This window comes from Typopeltis vanoorti, chromosome 5, assembly GCF_054136105.1.
Source record: "Typopeltis vanoorti isolate ZY-2024b chromosome 5, IOZ_Tvanoo_1.0, whole genome shotgun sequence".
NCBI classification, from domain to species: Eukaryota; Metazoa; Arthropoda; class Arachnida; order Uropygi; family Thelyphonidae; genus Typopeltis; species Typopeltis vanoorti.
In genome coordinates, this window is record NC_143553.1 from 51860452 (window position 1) to 51884501 (window position 24050).

General features: G+C 35.1%; 1 protein-coding gene across 1 annotated transcript in view; it reads left to right on the forward strand.

Moving 5' to 3' along the window:
* Sec8 (exocyst complex component secretory 8) overlaps window positions 1–24050 on the forward strand; it is a 519950-nt gene that overhangs the window by 228355 nt on the left and 267545 nt on the right. The window contains exons 14-15 of the mRNA XM_090392988.1: window positions 963–1032; window positions 14990–15053. Coding sequence (XP_090249114.1) covers window positions 963–1032; window positions 14990–15053 — 134 coding nt within the window. The remainder of the gene's footprint in view (window positions 1–962; window positions 1033–14989; window positions 15054–24050) is intronic.

Below are 24050 nucleotides of genomic sequence, written 5' to 3' on the forward strand. Positions count from 1 at the left end.
AACTGAGCTATAATCTTCGTATGATGGTCTTTCCTCCCTTTCTGCTTATGCGCTAGAAGAATCCTTGTAAATTTCAAATCAGAAGTGGCTACTCCCAGTCTTGTTGGCTCTTAGAATATAATCCCAGACATATATCTGTTCATCACAAAGAGTAATATATTATCCTAATCACAATCAGCTTCAAATGATTTAAGTTATCAACAACTTTCTCCTTTTTCCAAGTAAGCAAACAGACAAACAAGTCAAGTTTGTGCCTGCACGTTTTGCAAGTCTAGCTGACCCTCAACGTAGTGCAAGACCAAGGCAACTCATGGTAAAAGTAGAATAAGCTCTGATCACTAACCTTAATATTTACCCTTAATGCAAAGCACATCTCCTAGAGGAGATGTATGATGCTTTGTATTAAAGGCAAGGGGTATTATATCATTATATTATTTTGTATTATATCATTAGGTAAATCTTGTCTGTCAACAAGTATTTCTTCTTCTTCTTCTTTTAAATAATCTGCTTATATACACCTAATAAATGATTATAAAATTCCTCTGCTGCCATTGTTCATTTAAAAAAAAGTGCCTCCATAATTATTTTACGGATCTTTGCAGAACATTACTCTGTAAGGTTCGATATGGTTGGTGGGTTAAGTGGTGGAGACAGAGAGTGATCATCGTAGTCTCCTCCTTCGATGATACTTTGTGCTCCTTGGAGGTGTCATGTAATAATAATAAAATTGTTCCATATAAGTTATGTTTATTTCTATCCTTCTCCTTTTTTATATATATTTGAATGATTTTAAGATTCATATCTCAAATGCTCATACACCACACAGACTGATTTACTGTATATTAATTAGTTATTAATAACTAATCTTCTTTATCCTAAAGAAGATTAGTTATTTAACTCTAAAGAATTTAGAGTTAAAAATATTTAATTAAGAAATCTTTGAAATACTCAACTTTCAATAGGGAGAAATTGATGCATTTGATACAGAGGAGCAGTTTTTTGTATGTCATCCATCTACAAAAAATATAACAGGTATGTCTTAAAATTAGTGATTTGATTATATGTGATTTTACAGAAAATTTACAATGCTTTGAAGTGAAAATGATTCAAAGCTAGTGCACATTAATTGTTTTGACACCTGTGCTGCTGGCATTGTGAGGATTGCAACCATCAGATGTGCTATTTTTTTTAGCTAATACTTATGTAATGCAAGATGAGATTCTGTTTGATTTATACATCCTCTGTCCAAAAAGAAACCGAACTTTTGATAGAAAATAAAACACAGGCCAATTATAATTATTCAGATAATTTATTTCAATCAATATACTCTCCCTCAGCTTCGATACAGCGTTTGGCATGGTCAATTAATTCGTTAAATGAGTTTTTTATATCGGTTTTTGGGATACTGTTGAGGGTGATGGTTACTGCCGCTTGAACGTTTTCAGTGATGTCATATTGCTTTCCTTTCATCGGCAAATGAAGTCGGGGGAAGAGAAAGAAGTCACAGGATGCTAAATCAGGTGAATACGGCGAGTGATCCAACACACAAACTTGGTTTTTGCTCAAAAACTGTCTCACAATATTTGAACAATGAAATGGTGCATTATTATGCAGAAGTGACCATCTGCCTGCACCACGATATTCATGCTGTATGCAATGAGTTCTCGCTATTAGTCGCTTCAAAACTTCGAGATAAAACTCACCATTGACCGTTTGTCCAGGCGGAACAAATTCTTTGTGGATAATGCCCTTGGAATCGTAGAAACAAATCAACATTGTCTTTACTTTTGACTTCTCCAAGCGACTTTTTTTCAGATGCTCCTCTTCTGGTGGGCTCCACTCAGCACTGTGGTGCTTTGTTTCGGGCTCATACTCAAAACACTTTGTTTCGTCACTAGTAACAGTCGTTTCAAGAAAGTTTGAGTCCTTACGAGCAGTTTTAACGAGGTCCTTGCAGTGTTCAATTCGATACATTTTTTGGTCGTCGGTCAACTTGTGGGAAACAAATCGCGAATTCAATTTACGAAGACCCAAACTCTCGGTCGAAATGTTGTGCACAGTTGATTTTGGAATCCCCAATTCATCTTCAATCAATTCACGGATGATTTCGGGTTTTCTCTGATGAAATCACTCACTTTTTTTGATATTAACTTCGCTCAGTCTAGTTTTTGGATGGCCCTGACTTTTCGTTGTCCTCAAGTGTCTCCCGACCACTTTGAAATCGCTTAAACTCGTAAACTTGAGTACGGGATAAGCATTCATCACCTTATGCTTTTTGAAGCATTTGTTGCTTTTCAGTAAAACTTTTACCAAGTTTAACACAAAAGTCAATCGCAACTCTCTGTTTGAAACTCATTTTCCGACATTTGTCAAAACACACTGTTCCTCTTGGCACTATAACTTGGCTTCTAATGAAACAAATGTCATAAACAATTGACACAACACTAATGAAGGTTGCTGCTTTCGACAACAAAAAGATACAACAGGTGGAGCCACTAATTTCTTCTATTTTCGAAAAGTTTGGTTTCCTTTTGGACAGAGGGTGTATTACTTCGTTGTGAACTTTAGTGTGAACTTAACCAGTGTGTGTGTGAAAGAAATATGATTTTTGTCATTTTTCATGTTAGTAGGATATGTGCACTGATTATTTATGAAGTAATTTTCTGCTGGAAAAAAAAAGTTATTGATCTAGAGATATAGATTTCCTGCATTGATCCTGTAGTATAAAATGATAAGCATGATTTTTTCATATGTTTTATACTTAAAACAAGGAGCTACATGAACCATAGGCTCAGAAATACCACTGTGATTGCTAACTAGCATATTGTCTTTGTTAATTCTTTCTTGTTCTTGATATTATAGCCTGATAAAGGGGAACGATAACTTCATTATCTCTGCTTGTTAGTATGTTTTTCAATAACCAGGTAATCTTATGCTCTACCTCGACCACTTTTGCATTATGCCCTCTGAACTTTGTCTTCCTAACCAACAACTTTCTCAAACAAAATTCCTAGCTATATCAATTTCCTGGAGTATAGTTCCATCAGTATAGCACGCAGCTTGTAATCTTTTTATTCCAAAATGCATAATTTTACACTTTTACTCTCTCTACATTGGCTTGATTAACAATAATACCCTCCAAATTTTGCATTTCAGATCTAAAAATAAACTGAATGTTTCCTTTCAAATCATTTTCTGTATCTATAATAATAATTCCTATTGTTTTTATTACCTTCTGGCCTCTATGGAATCAGACTGATCATAGGAGATCCTTCTTTCATACACACAGCTCATCATGCCATGCCTTAAATACATTCACATTTGCTGCACACACCAGACCCTTGGCCAGTACATTGCAATCATACATGCAAAAAACTTCTCACTCCCTCAACTCCTTCTTATACAGCTTTCAGGGATGACCTTCCCCCCCCCCCCCCCCCACCATTCTACGAAAATGCTCTTCATTGTTGATCTGGTAAAACCCCTTTATCAGCTAATAAGTCTGCCATATCCTTGCCTCTTTTCTTCCTAGCCACCAGTCTCAGCACATTGCATTTTCTCAATCTTTCTTCATACCCAACATTCCAGCCCAGAAACTACCTTAGTTAATCACCTCTGAACCCTTTCCAATATCTGTTCATCCTTTTGAAAATCAGGTGACTAAATCTGTTCACAGTAGTCCATGGACTACTACATGGAACCATAATTCTCCTTACTTCGACAAGTCAGTATCCCCCACATCATTGCCAGAGTTGATTGTGCCAATGTCACAGTTTTACCAATGCATCCTCTAAATTTTATTTTCCTATCCAGCATCACTCCCTGACCTTTTATATCCTCCACCTCCTCAAATATATTTATTTCTATACATTAAAGTTTTTTGCATCATCCATAATCTGATGTGATAGCTTCACCACTTATTCAGTATAACATCTGAACTTCAGATCCTTGTCCACCACCACCGCGCTAAGGTCTCTTGTCTCCTCAATCTCTTCCAAAATTTCCCCACCAAGTGTATACTTTACATTCCATTGTTGCCTACCAAATTTCAGAACCTTCCATTTTGCTCCTTACACCTGCCCACTCATACAATCTATTCAAGCCCTCACGTAAGTCCACACCATCTGCTTTATTCCTCATCACTTTCCCCAGTTTTGCATCATATGCAAACAGTTGTATATCTCCAGTTAAACCCATCCCAATATATCATTAATATACAAATTAAATAACAGTGGCCCCAAGTGAGGGGAGATATTCTCCTCCCATACACAACTTGTCGATACCTGTCTTAGAGACAGTTGCCAATCCAACTCATTAATCTGTCATCCAGTCCCATCTGTTCCAGTCTAGTTACCAACTTGTGGTGTGGCAATCTATCAAAAGCCTTTTCAAAATCTAAGTATCTAACTGCTTTTGCATCTCCATTGTTTTGCATTTCCAGGACTTAATCTACATGAATATTGAACAGGAACTTATAGATAATCTGTTCCCTTCTGATACCTCTCAGCTTTCAAACATTATCTTCACACTGATAATTTCATCTGGAACGGAAAAAAAATTCAAGCAGTTTTCTGGCCTTGCAATGGGCAGCCACCTGTCTCCTCCATGTACCAAGTTATTTATGGAATATCTTGAAAAATGTTTCCTCATATCAACAAACTGTAAGCCTTTCTTTTAGTGTTGCACAGTGATCAGCATTCATTTTAGATATTATGGACTTTACAACCATGTTATAAACAACTATTTTAATTTCCCGACTATTCAACCTTCATATTAAGGTCATCATCTGGAGTATATACAAATATACAAGGACAAGCTGAGTTACATTTCACACAGTATGCTAAAGAGAGAATGATTTGATCAACAGTTATTCTACTGGCATGACCTCTAGTGAAAATAAAAATAAAAAAAAAACAGATAAAATTAATTAATTATTTAGAAACTACATCAAAGCTAAATTCTATTTAAGATAACATAAGAGAACCATTCTTTCATATAGATAGTTTTCTTACAGTAACAATGATGTCCTAGTTAACATTACAATTGTTATATTAGATTTAAGATTCTGATTATCAGTCCTGTTTATAGTTAACTCTTAGGGAGAAAGGTTCTGTGTGTAGAATATGTGCTTCCATATGCTTGGGATTTTCAGACCATCATTATTGTTCATATTAGGATGGTTGATAAGAATCTCACAGGCTTCCTTAAATTTGCGTTCATCCATCTTTTGGTGTGATGTAAACAACTGGTGCTTTTCCAATCAATTCTATGTAAAGTGTTCAGGGCATGATCAGAAAGGCCAGCTTCACCATAGTTGTTATATTTAATGTGTCATTTTTGTTCTTTTTGTCTGATAGGAATTGTGCATCCTGTTTCCCCTATATATGGTAGATTACATGTGCAATAAATAATGGGCGAGCGGAGGGAATGGGTCTTTGGATAAGTTGAGTAAGCTTTTTAATTTTGCAGGAGGTTTAAAGCTGGCTTTGAGGTTATATTTCTCTAGTATTCTGTTTATTTTATCTGATGTCCCTTTAATGTATGGAATGGTTATAGTTTTATTGTGGTCTGGTTTATCTTTGTTTTTTATTGAGGTCTCGTAGAGAATTTTGTTAATAGTGTTTTGGCTGTAACCATTTTTTTTAGGAAAGTATTGCTGATAACTTTAAATTCATCTTTAAGTACTTGTTCATTGGAGCAAATCTTCAAAGCTCCGTTTTTTAGAGTGTTAATGACACCTAGTTTTTGTGTTGGGTGGTGGTAGGAGTTTATGTATATATATTGCCAGTATGTGTTGGTTTCTGGTAAACAGTGAAGGAAAGACTGCCAGAAGGAAGATTTGTGATAAGTGTATCTAGAAACAGAAGTGTGTTCTGCTTTTCAATCTCAATTGTGAACTGTATGCGTTTGTGTTGTTTGTTTAGGTGGCTAAGGAAAGTGTCTAGTGTCTGGCAGCCATGCACCCAGATCACGAAAAACATCGTCAACGTACCTAAGCCAGATTTTTGATTTTAAAGGAGAGGAATCTAGAGCATGTTGCTCGAAATGTTCCATATAAAAGTTAGCAATAAGGGAGGTATAATGGGGAGCCCATTGCTGTGCCTTCTTTTTGTAGAAAGGAGGTAGAAAGCATTTTGTCATAGAAAACAACCAGAATGTAATACTTGTTGAAAGAGCGCATTGATATCTGGACGGAATTTGTCCTGTAAAAGGATTGTGTCATTGATTGGGACATTCATAAAGAGGGCAGAAATGTCAAAACTGACTAATAAATCATCTTTTTTTTAATGTAATGTCTTTGATTATGTTTATGAAGTGTTGTGTGTTTCTGGTATAGGAGTGTGGGGGGGGGGAAATGACTTATCAACTCCTTGATTGTTGACGCTAATTTCTTGGCTAGGTTATAATTCGGGCTGTCTGTACCTTCGATTATCGGTTGGAGTGGTGTGTTTTGTTTGCTTATCTTTGGTAGACCGTAAATTCTCGGAGTGCAAGCGTAGTGCGGAATTAATTTTTTGACTGTATTTTTGGGCCATATAGTAAACCAATGGACAATTTTGAATTTCTCCGCAGTGAACGTTAACAACCAACTAGAAGCAAGAAATAACAGGAGCCACCAATCGCTATCAGGTAAAAGTAACATAGTCAACCTATCCAACCACGCCCTAAACAAAGATGAACTCTTGCTACTCAGCAAAGGTTTAAACTTTGCTGTAGCACCCAGATCGATGAACAAACTGGATTTTATTTATAATGTTGACAGAAGCTTAAGATTCATCCCAAGTACCATAGGAGATAAAATACATTTAGAAACAGCCAACATTTTAAATGTAATTTATAAGAAAACAATAATAAGCAATTTAACAAAACACGAATTAACAGCGGTGAAATCACTAAAATCAAATCCGGATATCGTAATAACTAGAGCCAATAAAGGCATTGCCACCATTATTCTAAACCGAACCACATATTTAGAAAAAATTAGTCTGCTAGTCTCGGACAACAATACATATCAACATGTTAACTACAACCCTACCAATAGAATAAAAAAGAAAACAGAGAAGCTGCTTAAATCAGTTACTACATGGCCCAAAGATACAGTCAAAAAATTACTTCCTCTATGCTCATTCTCCAAGAATTTACGGTCTACCAAAGCACAAAGAAAACACATCACTCTGGCCAATAGTCGAAGGTATAGATAGCCTGAATTATCACCTAGCCAAGAAATTTGCGTCGACACTCAAGGAGCTGGTAGGGCATTCCTCCTCCTATATCAGAAACACACAACACTTCATAAACATAATCAAAGACATTACATTAAAAAATAGTGATTTATTATTCAGTTTTGATGTTCCTGCCCTCTTTACGAATGCCTCTTCCCAATCAATGACACAAACCTTCTTTTACAGGACAAATTCCCTCCCGATATCAAGGCACTCTTTCCGGATATATTACGTTCTGGTTATTTTGTATGGCAAAACGCTTTCTACCTACAAAAAGAAGACACAGCCATGGGCTTGCCATTATTCCCCCCCAGGTATGTTGATCTGGCTTTTCAATAAAAGTCTGGTTGAAGGAAAGGTACCCAGGGAATGGAAGGAAGATAAGATAGTGCTTCTGCATAAGGCTGGTAGCAGACTGGAAGTGTCTAATTATAAGCCTGATTGTGTGTCATCAGTAGTTGTTAAGGTATTGGAGAAATTAGTAAGGGACTATATACAGTGTTGGGGAGATGAGGGTAATGTTATCTGTGAGAATCAACATGGATTTGTTAAGGGGTGCTCTTGCTTTAGTAATATGATTGTCTTTTATAATAAAGTGACAAGAGCAGTTGAGGAGGGAAAGGCATATACTGCCGTTATTTTGGATTTTGCTAAGGTGTTTGACAGGGTGCCATATGATAAGCTGATATTTAAGTTGCAGCACATGGGTTTAAATGTCGGTTTATCAAATGGATTCAGAATTGGCTGGCTGATAGGTATCAGAGAGTTGTGTATGGTGGGGCCATATCAAGGAAGCAGAAGGTTACAAGTGGGGTTCAACAGGGCTCAATACTGGGACCTGTATTGTTCAATCTTTATATCAATGATATTGTCAATGGATTGCAAGGGGACATTCGGTCATTTGCGGATGATGTGAAGTTGGGAAGGGTTATCAGTAATAGTGCAGATATGGCAGTCCTGCAATAGGATTTCAATAAACTAGACAGATGGGCAAATGAATGGGGGTGTCGGTTCGATGCAGCAAAATGTAAAGTCTTGAGGTTTGGGATCCATCGATGGGAGGATGCATACTCGATTGGAGGAGAGACAAGAGATCTGGGGGTGATGATTGATGGAAAACTGAAATTCAGGGAGCATATTGCAAAGTGAGGGTAACTCAGAGGATTACTGCAATACTGAGAAGGATGCTGACCTGTAGAGATAAAAGGGTTATCATTCCATTGTATAAGACCCTGATCAGACCACACTTAGACTATTGTTCTCAGATTTGATCCCTGGGATTTGAAGGGGATAAATTGACTGTGGAAAGGGTATAGAGGCAGATAACAAAGATGGTTTCATGACTGTGCAATATGAGTTATGAGGATCGACTGAGGGAATGTGGACTGCAGAGTTTGGTGGATAGAAGAAGGAGAGGTGATATGATCAAGACTTTTAAGCTGTTGAGAGGCAGTTACAGGGTAGACATTGGAGTTTTCTTTCACTTGGTGGAACAGCGGGAAGGAGCAATGACAAGGGGCTATCTCTGGAAGTTACGAAAGGAGGCTGTGCGCAAGAGGGTGAGGAGGAGTGGTCTCTTTGCATGGAGGGTGGTTGAACTTTGGAATGCATTGCCTGAGAGAGTGGTTAGAGTTAGGACGGTTGATGTGTTCAAGGAGTGGTATGATAGACTTTGTATTTCCTAAAAACGATCTCCCACGATGAGTCTTTTGACTCCATGGATGCCTGGATAATAATAATAATATTGCTAACTTTTATATGGAATATTTTGAGCAACATGGTCTAGATTCCTTTCCTTTAAAACCCAAAATCAGTCTTAGGAACGTTGATGATGTTTTCGTGATTTAGCCCCATGGCCACCAGACACTAGACACTTTCCTTAGCCACCTAAACAAACAACACAAACGCATACAGTTTAATATAGTGTAATAATATTTGTTTTACAGATCAAGTGTTGATAGATTTATTAACTCAACCAACTAGTTTCGCCAAACTTTAACTGTTGGCATCTTCAGGGCACAGGCATATAGGCGTAAAACAATCTCACATTTATGAGTAACTGTAAAACTGACAAGAACAATTACAAATAAAATAGTATCGAACGTGCGTGAAACACACATCACGTGTATACAAGATTAGCTAACTGTTGCTAAGGAACTTACTGTAGTTTGTATTGAAATTCATTTCTTGTGTATTTAGAGTCCTAATTAAGGTTTTCCATATCTCTGAGAGTATAAATCCTTGATTTCTGTTAAGGTTAACTGTAGAACGAGCGACTGTGGCTGCTGCTTTGAAAATTCTTGAATGATAGTTTTCTTCTATATAAGGGGAACAGCTTTTGTTCCACTCGATGACATGGTTAGTTGTAGAGAAATGAGAAGACAGTAGGCCAGAAATGTCCTGTCTGTTGTTTTTTGACATAGTCAATGTGTTCCTTTTGCCTGATTTCGAGGTTTCTTGAAGTCTGTCCGATGTAACTTGAGGTACATGAGTATGGAATATTATAAACACCAGCATATTTATAGAAAGGATGGTTGTCTTTTGGAGATCTTAGTAGTTTACGAATAGTTTCTATTGGTTTGAATGTTACTCTTATTTTGTGTGGTTTGAGGAGGCTGGCGAGCATGTTGGAGATGCCACTTACATACGGAATTGCAATAGTTTTAATATATTGAATATCTTCTTGTTCTTTTTGTGGTGGTTCAGAGAATAGGATTTTATTGACTAGTCTTCTTGGATAGCCGTTCAATAACAGATTATTAGAAATTAATGCTAACTCATCTTGAAGGGTCTTGTTGTCTGTTGTGATGCAGATAGCTCTTTTGTTTAACATGTGTACAATGATAGATAAATCGATAGATTTATGCTGCCATCAATTTGTATTTTGATTAAGATGTTTAAAAATGGTAGTTTTCTCTTTTTCAAGTTCTAGAGTAAATTTAATAGAATGATGGAAAGAGCTGATCTTTTGGAGAAAGTCATATAGGTCATCTTTGCTGTTCTTCCAAACGATGAAGATATCGTCCACATACCTGAACCAAATTTTAGGTTTAGGCATAATTTGGGATAGGATTTTGTTCTCGAGATCTTTCATAAAGAGGTCGGCACATGAAGGTGAAAGTGGGCTCCCCATCGCTAAGGCTGTTAATTGTTGGTAAATCTTATTTTTCCAAGAAAAGTAGTTAGAATTTAGGCAGTTTAAATTGAGATTTGAAAAGCAGAATACACTTCCGTTTCTAGATATACTTGTCACACAAATTCCTTCTGGCAGTCTTTCCTTCACCGTTTATCAGAAACCGACACATACTGGCCATATATATATATACATAAGCTCCTAATACCACCTAACACAAAAACTAGGTGTCATTAATACTCTAAAAAACAGATCTTTGAAGATTTGCTTCAATGAACAAGTGCTTAAAGATGCATTTAAAGTTATCAGCAATACTTTACTACAAAATGGTTACTGCCAAAACACTATTAACAAAATTCTCTACAAGAGTTCAATAAAAAAAGAAAGATAAACCATACTACAATAAAACTATAACCATTCCATACATTAAAGGGACATCAGATAAAATAAACAGAATACTACAGAAATACAACCTCAAAGCCACCTTTAAATCTCCTCCAAAATTAAAAAGCTTACTCAACTCATCCAAAGACCCACTCCCTCCACTGGCCCACCCTGGAGTATTATTATTATTCGATACCTCCAGAGAGTCCAAGACTTATCAAGTAAGGCACCTGCTCTACAACTCCGTCTCCACCATTCAGTCACCAACTGACCACAACTACACCAACGACATCTACTGCCAATCACCACTGGTATTTCGATAGACAATCACAAGCATCCATGCCCATGGTAGGATTCAAACCCGCCGACTTTTGACTTGAGAGCAGATACGCTATCCACTTGGCCGACGGTATTTATTGCAGGCATACCGTATTTATTATACTTGTAATCTACCATATATAGGAGAATAAGGATGCACAATTCCTATCAGACAAAAAGAATATAAATGACACATTAAATATAACAACTATGGTGAAGCTGGCCATTCTGATCATGCCCTGAACACTTTACATAGAATTGACTGGAAAAGCACCAGTTGTTTTCATCACACCAAAACATGGTATGAATGCAAATTTAAGGAAGCCTGTGAGATTCTTATCAACCACCCTAATATGAACAAGAATGATGGTCTGAAAATCCCAAGCATATGGAAGGCACATATTCTTCACACAGAACCTTTCTCCCTTAGAGTTAACTATAAACAGGACTGTAGATAATCAGAATCTTAAATCTAATATAACAATTGTCATGTTAAACTAGGACATCATTGTTACTGTAAGAAAACTATCTATATGAAAGAATGGTTCTCTTATGTTATCTTAAATAGAATTTAGCTTTGATGTAGTTTCTAAAAAATTAATTAATTTTATCTTTTTTTTTTTTGATATATTATATTTTCACTAGAAGTCATGCCAGTAGAATAACCATTGATCAAATCATTGTCTCTTTAGCATACTGTGTGAAATGTAACTCAGCTTGTCCTTGTATATTTGTATATACTTCAAATGATGACCTTAATATGAAGGTTGAAATGTCAGGAAATTAAAATAGTTATTTATAACACAGTTGTAAAGCCATAATTTCTAAAATGAAAACTGTAATCCTTCCATTTGGTGGAGATATGCAGATGATATTTTCATCATTTGGAACTATAGTGCTGTTGAGTTACACAATTCCCTTTCATCTATCAACTCATTCCACCAAAAAAATAAAATTTACTTTGGAACTACTAGAAAGGGAAGGGGAACTGCCTTTCCTAGATGTTTTAATTACCAAAAAAGGTGAAAAATGCTTTTCACTTGGTGTATATCACAAGTATACTCATACAGTTTGTTACTTCTACTTACCTCCATTGCACCATGTTAAATACAAATGCTCAGAAAAAAAAAAATAAAAGGTTTCTGTCACAAGAGATGAAGAAAAACGTAATGATGTATAACAAACTTTACTCCAGCTACTTGTTCGTATGGATATTCACAGAAACTCATACACAAATTGCTATTCTATAATTTTGCTCCATAGCAAAATCCTGACATTCACTACAGGACTTCAGTTTCTATTTCTTACATTGGTAGACTTTCTATCAAGATCACTAATCTCCTCAAAGCTCATGACATCAGGTTGGCTTTAAAGCCTATTTTAACTGTATGAGATTTACTTCATTCACCTAAAGACCACAACCTCTTCCACAGACATCATCTTGGGGTTTATAATATTCCATACTCTTGTGATCTTTCTTACATAGGCCAGACATCTAGAAGTTTTGAAATAAGCCAGAAAGTACACATTGGAAATGTCATAACAACACACAAGACAAATTAGGCCTGGCTTTTCATTTTTCACTCGCACACAACAACAACATAGTGTGTGTATCTGTCGGGGGGGGGGGGGGGGATAATAAGAGCCAAATTTACTGCTTCCAACATAAAAAATCTATTATTGTCATTTTCACAAAGCACGCGTAATAGGAAACAAGGATTAATCCTGTGTTAAATTTGGAAATTTATCAGATCTTTTCATACATCCCACTTCAAGTTTTCATTCAACTATATGCACATATTGATGAACAATAGCTAACTTGTGCCACCTCATTATGTTCTACCTGGTTTTATTCAGCTTATATTGTAACAGTTCCTACATGGTTTGTTTTTCATAAATAATGTTATAGTTCATGTTTGCCTTTATTGCATTTATTTTTATATATTTTTAACCCAGAAGAAGCTGCAAGTATTAGTGGCAAAATTGGCCGGTTTCATTAACTTTTTATATACTGCATCCTGTTTTCTCCAGGGAAAAGAAGTCATTGTTTAACGCCAGTGAAACTGAATTCTTTTGACAGGGGATGAGAGTATATTGTAATCGTATATACTTTCAGTTTCTTCTATGAAATGATATCTTCATTATGTCAGTTATTTCTATTGTGTATTCACTGAGCTTACACAGTGCATTATGAGTATCATTGTCTGCCAATATGCAGCAACAGTTGTCTTTTTTTTTTCTTTTGTAGATTTCATTATGTGTGAGAGACTTATTATAGACCCAGTGAAGTTTGAAAAGAGTAGGATGACTATATTGGTACCATCTATTGAAGTATGGATGTGCTTTGTGCATTACTGCCACCATCAAAAAACTCAGTAATGGAGCATATTAACATCAGGTTTTGTATAAGCTGGTGAAAAGTTCCACTGAAACACTGTTGAAACAGCTCACAAGGATGAAGTTCTGTCAAGAGATATTTCAAAGGGTTTAACATATGCAAGAGGGCATAGAAGATGTGAAAGTCAACTTTCATGGGGTAGATCAGTGCTTCCCAAACTTCTGGATGCCAGGGCCCCTTTGGAAAAATTAAAATATTTCACGGCCCCCCCTTTGAAAAAAAATTGTAATATAGACATATATTATTATAATATTTATTGTATTTATTATATTCAATACAAAACATACGCAGCAAATATTGCAAAAATCAAATGCAATATTACATTTTTAGCATCTTACATACACATTTAACATGGCACATTATCTCATATTTTTATATAGATTTATTGTACATTCGCAGTAAAGCACATGAAACATAAAACGATTAGTAATAAAGAAAGAATTCAAAACATAAAAGAAGTGTAATAACAATTTAATGTGACGGATATGTTTTCAATACTGCTACACAAAAAGTCAATATCAGGTGAAATATTTGAAACTGCAATTCTTAGATTTCTGGTTTGAAACGAAACATATGTGAATAAGCATATATTTACTAAATTCATTAAGTGCCGAAATACGCAGGAAGCAAAATTTGTGAACCCACACCAATGTGTGATTTTTTTTTCATTAAAATATAAAAAAATAACAAAAATGAAATAATAAATAAAAATTAAATACGTTTCTTTTAAGATAAAAAAAAATCTACTTAGTCTTAAAACATTTAAAATTTGTTTTCATTATTTCACGGCCCCCTCAACAAAACCTACAGCCCCCAAGGGGGCCACGGCCCACAGTTTGGGAAGCCCTGGGGTAGATGACTAAAAACAAGCCTCCAACATCGGTAAATTACAAGTTATTTGTATGACGTTGTTGATTGACATTTAGAATAAAGGCAAGTAAACTAAATGGGAATAAGGAATAGCGAAGGTGTGTAATTACCAAAGGCTTGAGGAGAAGAAAAATCTGAAGTTTAATAAAAATCAACATAACATTGCTGGTTTAAAAAGAAAAAAAAATTGTGCTGCTGAAATATCCCATTCATCTGACCTGGCTTCAGCATACTTCGATTTCCCAAGTTAAAATTGAGATCAAAAGGTTGCCAGTTTGATATAGTAGGTGAAATGGTGCTGAATTTAATTCCTTCACAGTAGATGAGTTTATCCAAAGTTTATGAGTACTATAATGAGCGTATTGCTCTCTGTGGAACTGTTTTGAGAAAATACTTACTAGCCATGTTGTCCTATGCATCCTTATTTTAATTTTGTTTCTGCCTCATGACTTTTTGCAGCACTGTGCAACTAATAATGCAGTGAAACAAGAAATATCTTTCCTATTCAAGCAATTTTTTTTCTCTTCACAACTGATTTAACTCTGTTATTGTTTGGAATTTGATGAACTGTTTGCTAATTTTAACATACCTTTTAGAAACCTGCCAATTTCAGTTTTTATTTTACTTTTGTGAAAAGCATTTTTTTGTCTGTCTCTTTTTTAGTTATTTTCAAACCACTGATGAAATTTACTGGAGAAATAGAAGAAGCTTTAGGTCTTGAACCAGGGTATGTTTGTGAACATCCCTTGTTGATTATTTAAGTATAAGTATAAATTATATAATGATTATTTTATAAATTAGTATATAACTCATTATAAAATGGTGGAGAAAATATTGTAAATAAATAAAAAAAGTTGCATTTTTGAGAATTTGAACATTTTTATTATATTTCTATCTTTTATTATAGCTTGTGTCTGCTGGCCTTGGATGGCTAGGTGGTTGAGTATCTGTAATCCAGTCATCAGGCTATTGGTTTGTATTCAGTGATGGGAATGGATGTTTTGTGAATGTCTTTAGGTGGGAGATTAACTTCTTTGCCCATTGTGGAGACCACTTAGAAATCAGATGGTCAGTGACTTCCAATTTGATATATCAAATTGGCAACTCTCATCAATTCACTTAAGGAAAAACTCCCTCCTTTATCTCATCCGAGTTTATGAAGTGCCCTGGCTTACTATGGACAGATAGGAATAACTATTGACATCTACCTTTGAGAACATAAAAAATAATGCATTCGGCACTATCGTTATGGCAACTCAAGACTGACAGATGCCTTGGATACCCCTTCACACAGAATCAAATGGAAGAAAACAAAAATGCTGCACAGAAATCATTTAAGTCAGAGAGATTGTTTTTGATAACAGCAGCAGCTTAAAAAAATTCTCCAAACTTCAAAAAGTATAACTGTAATCAATTTACCAAAAATCTGAGAGACAGCCATTTTAAGATCAATTTCATACTTTTTTTTTCTTTATCCAACAATAGATGGTGCCAATTAGGACTTTATTTCCTTATGATGTTTAAAAATTACAATCCTTTAAACTGGTCCCACTTTTAACCAAATTGTTGTTGTTTGCATACTGTGACAGACTGTTTTTGTTCTCTAAAGATGTTAGATATAATACTAGCAAAATATCAGCAAATAAGTTAAATAATTATTAATTATTTTTTTCTTATTCTGTGTTGTGAATTAACACCATTAAATAAATTGACATAGAATATGATGGACTTATGCTTTTCATCACAACAGTTCCTCATGAAAAGGATATTGCTATTTGCATATAGATTTTTAACAAATTAACTGTTTTATTATATTACCGTTGTTTAAATATTGTCATTGGCTCTGATTTTGACCTCAGCAGTCTGTTATGATGCCCTTTCGTTGGAAAGACCTCGGTTTGAAACCTGTCTGGGACAAAATCTTTATAAGGACCTTTCAGCTGAAAGGGAGTCATCAAACTTCGACTTAAATGCATTACTAGGACCGCACTCACAACACTCTCATGCAATGCATTTTAAATCGCCTATCACTCTCCATGCAAAAAATCTACTCCTCACCACTTGCTCACACCCACTTTATACAGCTTCCAGGGATGGCTTCTTGTTTTCTACCCATCTCCAGATATTCTATGAAAAATCTCATTCACTCTAATCTCGTCTTCTTCTTCCTAACATGGATTTTAGGCCAGGTGACCTGTTCCGGCCTTATGCCGGAACAGGCCAATTTTTCTTTTTCCACTTATTTTGTATCTGTATAATATTTTTGATAGTCTGCTGTTGTCCATTCGATGTTCTATCCATTTTTGTTTATACTGTCTTATGTAATAATTATCTGGTTTTATATTCAGAGATCGTAAAATTTCTTTACTTGTTTTATGGTCCCACTTGGTATATCCAGCTGTTTTTCTGAGAAACTTCATTTCTGCTGTTTGAATTCATTTTTCATCTTTCTTTTTATGGTCCATGTTTCATTTCCATATAGTAGAGTTGGTTTTGACAAGACATCATATAGTCTGATTCTAGTGTGCTTTTGTACTAGGGATGGTTTAAATATAGTATTTATTATGGCATTTACTTTGACAAAGTTTGATATTTTGGTGTCTATTTCTTTTTCTTCTTCGTATGATAAATCACATCCCAAGTATATGAAAGTATTTACTTGTTCTAATATTTTATTATCTATCATTATTTTACTTCTTATTGAGTTTTCTTCTTTGAATATCATTATTTTTGTTTTTTCTTTAGATGTTGTTTTATTATATTGTTTTAAGATATCATTTAATGATTTTAATGATCTTTGTAAACCATTTACTGATGTAACTAATACCATTTGATCATCTGCAAATAGGTGTATCTATCTTCATTTGTGGAGTTATTTGTATACTAAATGGGTTATACTGTTTCCAGATTGTTATAATTTTATTTATATATATATATATATTGAAAAGCAGAGATGAGAGGGTACATCCTTGTCATACTCCTCTTGATATATCTTTCCATTTTGAGATGTGTTCTAATTTAACTGCTATTTTATTTCCTGTATATTTATATATATTTTTGGTCACCTGGTAATCTTTCCTCGCCCATTCTGTTTAGGTGACCATACCACCTGAGATTAGCTCTGCTAACGCATTCTGGATGCAGACAATGTCAAGTTCTTTCCTAATATCCTCGTTTTTAATATGACACCATTGATGCCATCTGTTCACGCCTATAATCTTTCTCAGGACTCTCATATCTGTGGTCTCTAGTCTTTGGTCAAGTGTTTTACTTCTGACCCAGCTCTCAGAGCCATAAGTTAACACTGGTTTGAACACTGTCTTGTATACAGCTAATTTAGTGTTCCGGTTAATTTCTCTCTTATTCCATATGAATTTATTCAATTGACTTCCCACCATAACAGCTTTGCTGATTCTGTTGTCTATTTCTATATTTAATTTACCATCTTCAGTAAAAATTGTGCCTAAGTAGCTGAAATGTTTTACTTGTTCCACAGGTTCTCCATTCACAACACAGTTGACATTTTCAATGATTCTGCCTATTTTCATTGTCTTTGTCTTTTTATTGCTGACCTTCATACCATATCTATTACAACAGCTATTCAATTTAGTCAGAGAATCTTGCAGACTTGTAGCGGATTTATTTAGAAGTATAACATCATCTGCATAAAGCAAAGAGCTGACATTAACATCTCCAATTTTGATATCATGTTTAATACCACTTTCCTTCATAATGTGATCCATATAGATAATGTGGTTGTTATAGGATCGGTGCTGGAGAGGTTCTACAGAAAATAGTGGGAGATCAGGGGAGAACCAGAAGTCATCCCTGGAAACTGTATAAAGAGGATGTGAGTAGGGGAATGAGAAGCAGGTTTTTTTCATGCAGAGTTGTGAACGATTGGAATGCCTTGCCTGAGAGTGTGGTGTCTGCAGAGAATTTGAGTGTGTTTGAAGCACTGTATGATGAACTGTATATGATAAAAGGACCTCCTAGATGAGGCTTTGACTCCATGGGGTCTTGGGTAATAATAATAATAATAGTATATATTTCTTGAATGGATTGTAAAAGTTGGTTAGATATATTTAAATCAGTTAATATTTTAAACAATTTTTATCTACTAATTTTATCAAAAACTTTTTCATAATCAATAAAAGACACGTGTGTTTATTTTTGAAATTCTCTTCTCTTTTCTATTAATAATTTGAGAATAAAAATTGGATCTATGCAGGATTGACCTTTTCGGAAACTATTTTGTTCTTCTAGTAGTTTGTCCTCTATGATACTGCTTAGCTTTTCTTTTAATATTCCTGCATATATTTTATATCCTGTATTTAGCAGACTAATTCCCCTATAGTTATTGTAATCATCTTTATTTCTTTTTTATAGATTGGGATAACCAGTGTTTTTTTCCAAGAGTTAGGAGTTTTTCCAGACATCCAAACCATATTAAAAAATTTCAGAAGTCTTTCATTAAATTTTTCACCTGCATTTTTGTATAGTTCTGTATTTATATAGTCTTCTGGTGTTTTCCTATTTTTTATCTTCTTTATTGTATTTTTCAGTTCTAACATTGTGATATTTTCTGTTAGGTTATTCTTTGTTTTATAAAATTTTATTTCATTGTTCTCATCTGTCCAGAGATTTTGGAAATGGATCACCCATTTTTCTAAGTCTATTGTTTGTATTTTTATCTTTTCTTTTATTTCTTTATTCATGTATTTTATTACTTTATAGCAGGCCTGCACAACATGCGGCCCGCAATGCTATTTATTTTGGCCCATCTGCCTGATTGAATTATTTAATCATTTGGAGGAATATGAAATTAGACCATTTTTTCCTAGCATTGAATTAAATTTTTACTAAGACTCTGCATGTTTGTGTTCATGTGATTAATGTGACAATCATGTTTTTTTCAACTCTACAATAACTTTCATTTGGAGTTATTCCCACTGTCATATTTAATAACAAATTATTACAATCGCTTTGAGGTTTTGTTAGCGCTAGTGTCGCTGCAGGGAAATACAAAGTTACATCTCCGTGATAACGACTTGATGTCTACGAACGAGTACGAATCGTATTACACAAAGTTGGCCGTGCCTTAACTGGCTTTGGCAGTGTAGTGGTTGGTTGTAGCTGGAGCAATATATTACATAACTGTTATTATAATCTGCATTATTGTTGGTTTTTCATCATTAATTTTTTGTAATTAATAGAATTGGATTTAGAGATAATGGTTAGAGATAATTTCACTTGGTTAGAGTATAATAAATTTAGTTTAATCCTTTATCCAAGTGTGAGCAAACAAAGTTTGCACCTGAAAGTATCTTCAGGACTGGGGTAAGGTGGTACAACACCAGGCACTCCTTGCAAAGATGGAGCAAGCTACCAACATTAAACTAAATTTATTATACTCTAACCAAGTGAAAAATAAACTTTCAGTAATATATTTTATAAAGAATTACAGAATGCATATAGATAAAACAAACAAGACTGACTATTTACTACTAGCAGGAGATTTAAATGCCAGAATAGGAAACAAAAAATACAACAAACATAGGTAAATTTGGTGAAGATACATGTAATCAAAATGGTCACAGACTGCATGATTCTGTCATTTATAATAATATGAGAATAATGAATTCAGTGTTTAAACACAAGGAAATACATAAATATACTTGGTCAGCCAGAGGATACAAATCAGTAATTGACTATGTTATTTCAAATTTCAAATTAGTGGAGTTAATTTTAGACGTAAGAGCATATTGAGGCTTTGAATTAAACTCTGATCATTATAGGGTATCAGCAAAAATTCAATTTAAACCAAAGTGGCTAAAAAACATATAAAATTTAAAATTCTTACCAACCAAGCTACAAAATTTCTTCATTCCAGGATCCCCAAGTTAGACAACAATATCAAAAATGCACAAACTTTAAAAACAGAAACCACACATGAATCAAGTGACATAGCAGGTGAATGGGAAAATTTGAAACAAATTCTCATAAAAGCAGCAACAGAAACTTTAGGAATAAAGTGCAACTGGATTAGAAAAAGAGGACTATGAGACTGGAACAAAGAAATAGAAAATATAATAAAAACAACCAAGGATAGTTACCAGAAATGGCTAAATTTCAAAACAATAGAAGCAGAAATAGAGTATAAAAGAAACAGTGCAGTTGCAAAACGAGAAGTAAGAAAAAACATAGAGAGATGGAACAATTTCATAACAGAACTAGAAAAGGATTTATTTAAGCCAAAACCTATAAAGCAGGCCTGCACAACTTGATTGTCTTTGAGGGCCAAACCCAACTTGGACCACCTGACCAAGGGCCAGATCATTTCGGACCTAGAATCTTGGACTAGTCCACTGCAGCTAAACTTAACGTAAATTTGTTAGTAGGTCTACAGTAAATACTAATTCATATGCATATTTAAATTTTTTAGAGAGTTACAATTAATATTATAATCAAAATTATTTACAAACAGATATAGCTGCAAAATTTCTCAATAAAAGCCACTTAAACATAAACACAAAGTTTACTAATAATTTCACTGAGAATATCACACTTATTCTCAGTGAAATATCAGTGACTGAATGTCACAATATGACACATTGCATTTTTTGTTGCACTATTTTATCAAAGTTTGGTGTCATGTTTGAAGTGGCCATTCTTAATATTGCCTCTAAATTGATATCACTTAAAGATGAACGCTGTTTGGTTTTGTTCAAGTTCGTGACCAACAATGTTTGTTCACAAGTATATGTGCTCCCAAACATACAAAATACCTGGTAGGCAGTATCCAACATACTTTTAAATTTATCCTTATCCAGAATAGAATAAAATGCATGTAGAGTACTCTCCCTATGCTTGACCTGATAGTTTTCAGGACACTGGAGATCAGTAACTTCCATCTGGAGTTCGACAGGTAGATTTCCTACTTCGACAGAAAATGGATCCTCAATCACTTTTATGCAGACTTCGTCTTCATTACTCAGTGGCATTCTTTTCTGAAACTCCTCACTTAGAAGTGGTATGTGCTTCTTATATTTTCCACCCACCATTGAATGATATTCTGATGGAATATTCTGTCTACAAGTTAAGAAATGTGACATATCCCCCTTAGCAAGTTGATTTTCAAACCAACTTCATTTCATTTACAGAGACATTAACTGAAAAACAAACTTATTTTTTCCTTGAAGCTGTAAGTTAAGGTCATTCAAGTGACCCAAAATGTCACACAAGAAAAATAAATCTTGATTCCATTCTTCATATCTTCTTGGGATTCCAAAAATCCAACTAGTTCATTTTTTAGAGCGACAAAGAGTGACAAAATTTTACCATGGCTCAACCAACGTACATCAGTGTGGTATGGTAGATCCCCGTACTCGGGGATCTACCATATTTTTGAAACCCCAAGCTCGAATATAGTTGACCAGAGCAAATACTACTTTAATCACATGATCAAACTGCAAAACATTTGAACATAACACCTGCTAATGCATTAGGAAGTGAGATTTTTAATGGTTTACCTGCATACGAGCCTGTGTAGCTCAGTGGATGTGGCGTTTGCACACCACCGCACTTGGCCGCACGAAGGAAGACTTGGTTTCGAGTCTAGTCGGCGACTAGAGGAAATTTTTCTAAGCCTTTTTTCGACCAGTTCCCGAGTTAGTCGATCTCTGGCACGGGCAAGCAGGTTTTTCCTCCCGGAAACTCGGGTTTTTCGTCCTGTAAAACTCAAGAAAATCGACCATAGAACCCACATTATTTCAGACATTAAATATATATTGTGTTAGGGTTAGGGACCACGAGATGGTGGTACATTTGAGCCGTCTCTCTTCACTGCGTACCGCTTAATTAGTGATAGCCTTGGACCATCTGTCTCTGATTGGGTACCAGTGGAAATTGAACTGCCCACTCGGTCCCCAAAAGTTAGATAGGGCTAAATGGCCTCGCCTACTCCCGTATACGGGAATAAAAAGGCGTTAGCTGATTTTTTTTTTTTTTTTTTACCTGCATACTGTTCAATAAATGTACAGCACCAACATTTTTTCCACACATAGATCAGTGCAAACTGCTACTAAATTCTTGAAATTTAATGATAGTTTTTCGGTTACACACATCTTTACATTTTCTACAATCTCCTTTCCTGTTGTTCTTCCTTTCATTGAACACAAACCAGCAAGCTCCTCTGTGACCTCAAAATTCTTATTACCGCCTCTTACATATATTAAAAGCTGTGCAGTATCTTTCACGTCAGTACTTTCATCCATAGCAAGCGAATAATAGACAAATTCACTAGCTGATTTTTGCAGGTCTTTAAGATCCTCGGCAATATCAGCCATCCTGTGCTTGAACAGTCATACGGGACAAACTGATATTTTCAAAATTATTTTTCTTATCAGGACACGATTTGGAAATGGCAATCATCAGACATTTTTTTATGAACTCTCCTTACCTGCTTATCTCCTTATCAACAACCCTTACCTGCACCTCACACAGGTTTTGATAAAAACCTGTGTGAGGTGCAGGTAAGGGTTGTGAAAGAAGAAGAAATCTATTGATATTTTTCCTAAAGAGCTGTAGGTTCAAACTGTTGGGAAATACATCATGGAGAAGAATGTTCCAGAGGATAGAGATAGATGGAATAAATGAGGAAGGGGAGAAGCAGGTTCGATGAGTTTGCAGTTGTACTGTAAAGGGATATCATACAACTGCTGCTCTTGTTTTAATAGGCATTTAAAACGAGCACCATCCCAAATATGTGAACAGATTTGGGATTTATATAGCATTAGTAGCTGGGTGGGTGTAAAATAGTTTCTTTAGTGGAAAAGAATGCACAGTTGTTTTTTTTTTTAGAAGCTGAGGAAGCTATCGATGGGATGTGTTTGTGCCAAGAAAGGTTGGAGATAAATGTAATTCCAAGGAGAGATAGCTCATCCTGTCTGGTGATGTGTGTATTACTTAGGATGAGGAAAGGTGAGCTGAGATCCCTTTTGTGAGAAAAAAGGCAAATTACTTTTTGGCAGCATTGAAGATGATGGATTATCCTTGCCCCACTGAAGGATGGTATGGAGATCAGTGTTTAAGGCACTGGTTGAAGATGGTCTTGATGTAAGGGATGTCTGGAAACTACATGGTTTGTCAAAGGAGTAGGATGAATGTAGAGTGCTATCATCAGCAAAGCTATGAATAGAATTTGTAGTGATTTAAAGTAGGTAATTTATGCATTAGAAAGAGAATAGACAAGAGAATGGAGACCTGAGACACTCCTGCATTGATGACGAAGCTCGAAGAGAGGGTTCCGTCCACCATGACATGCAATGAAAGATCAGAGAGAAAGCTGGCTATCCAGTTACAGAGAGTGGCAGGTACATTGAAGGCAGACAGTTTGCAAAGCAGGCCTTGATACCAAACATGACTGAAATCCTTGGAGATGTCAAGGGTGACAGCACATTTCTCCAAACCTTTCCATGTCCACCAGTGAGTGATACATGCTGGATTGGCAGAATCCATACTAGTGGTCACTAATTTACTGGTGAGCTTCTAGGTAGTAAAGAAGTTGCCATTGATAATTTTCTCCATTATTATGGAGAAACTTGAGGTGAGTATTGGATGGTAGGTTTTTGTTTCCTTTTTTTTTTGGAATGAGTTGGATATATATATATATATATATATATATATATTAGTTTCCATGAGATGGAATAGGTGCCATCTGGGT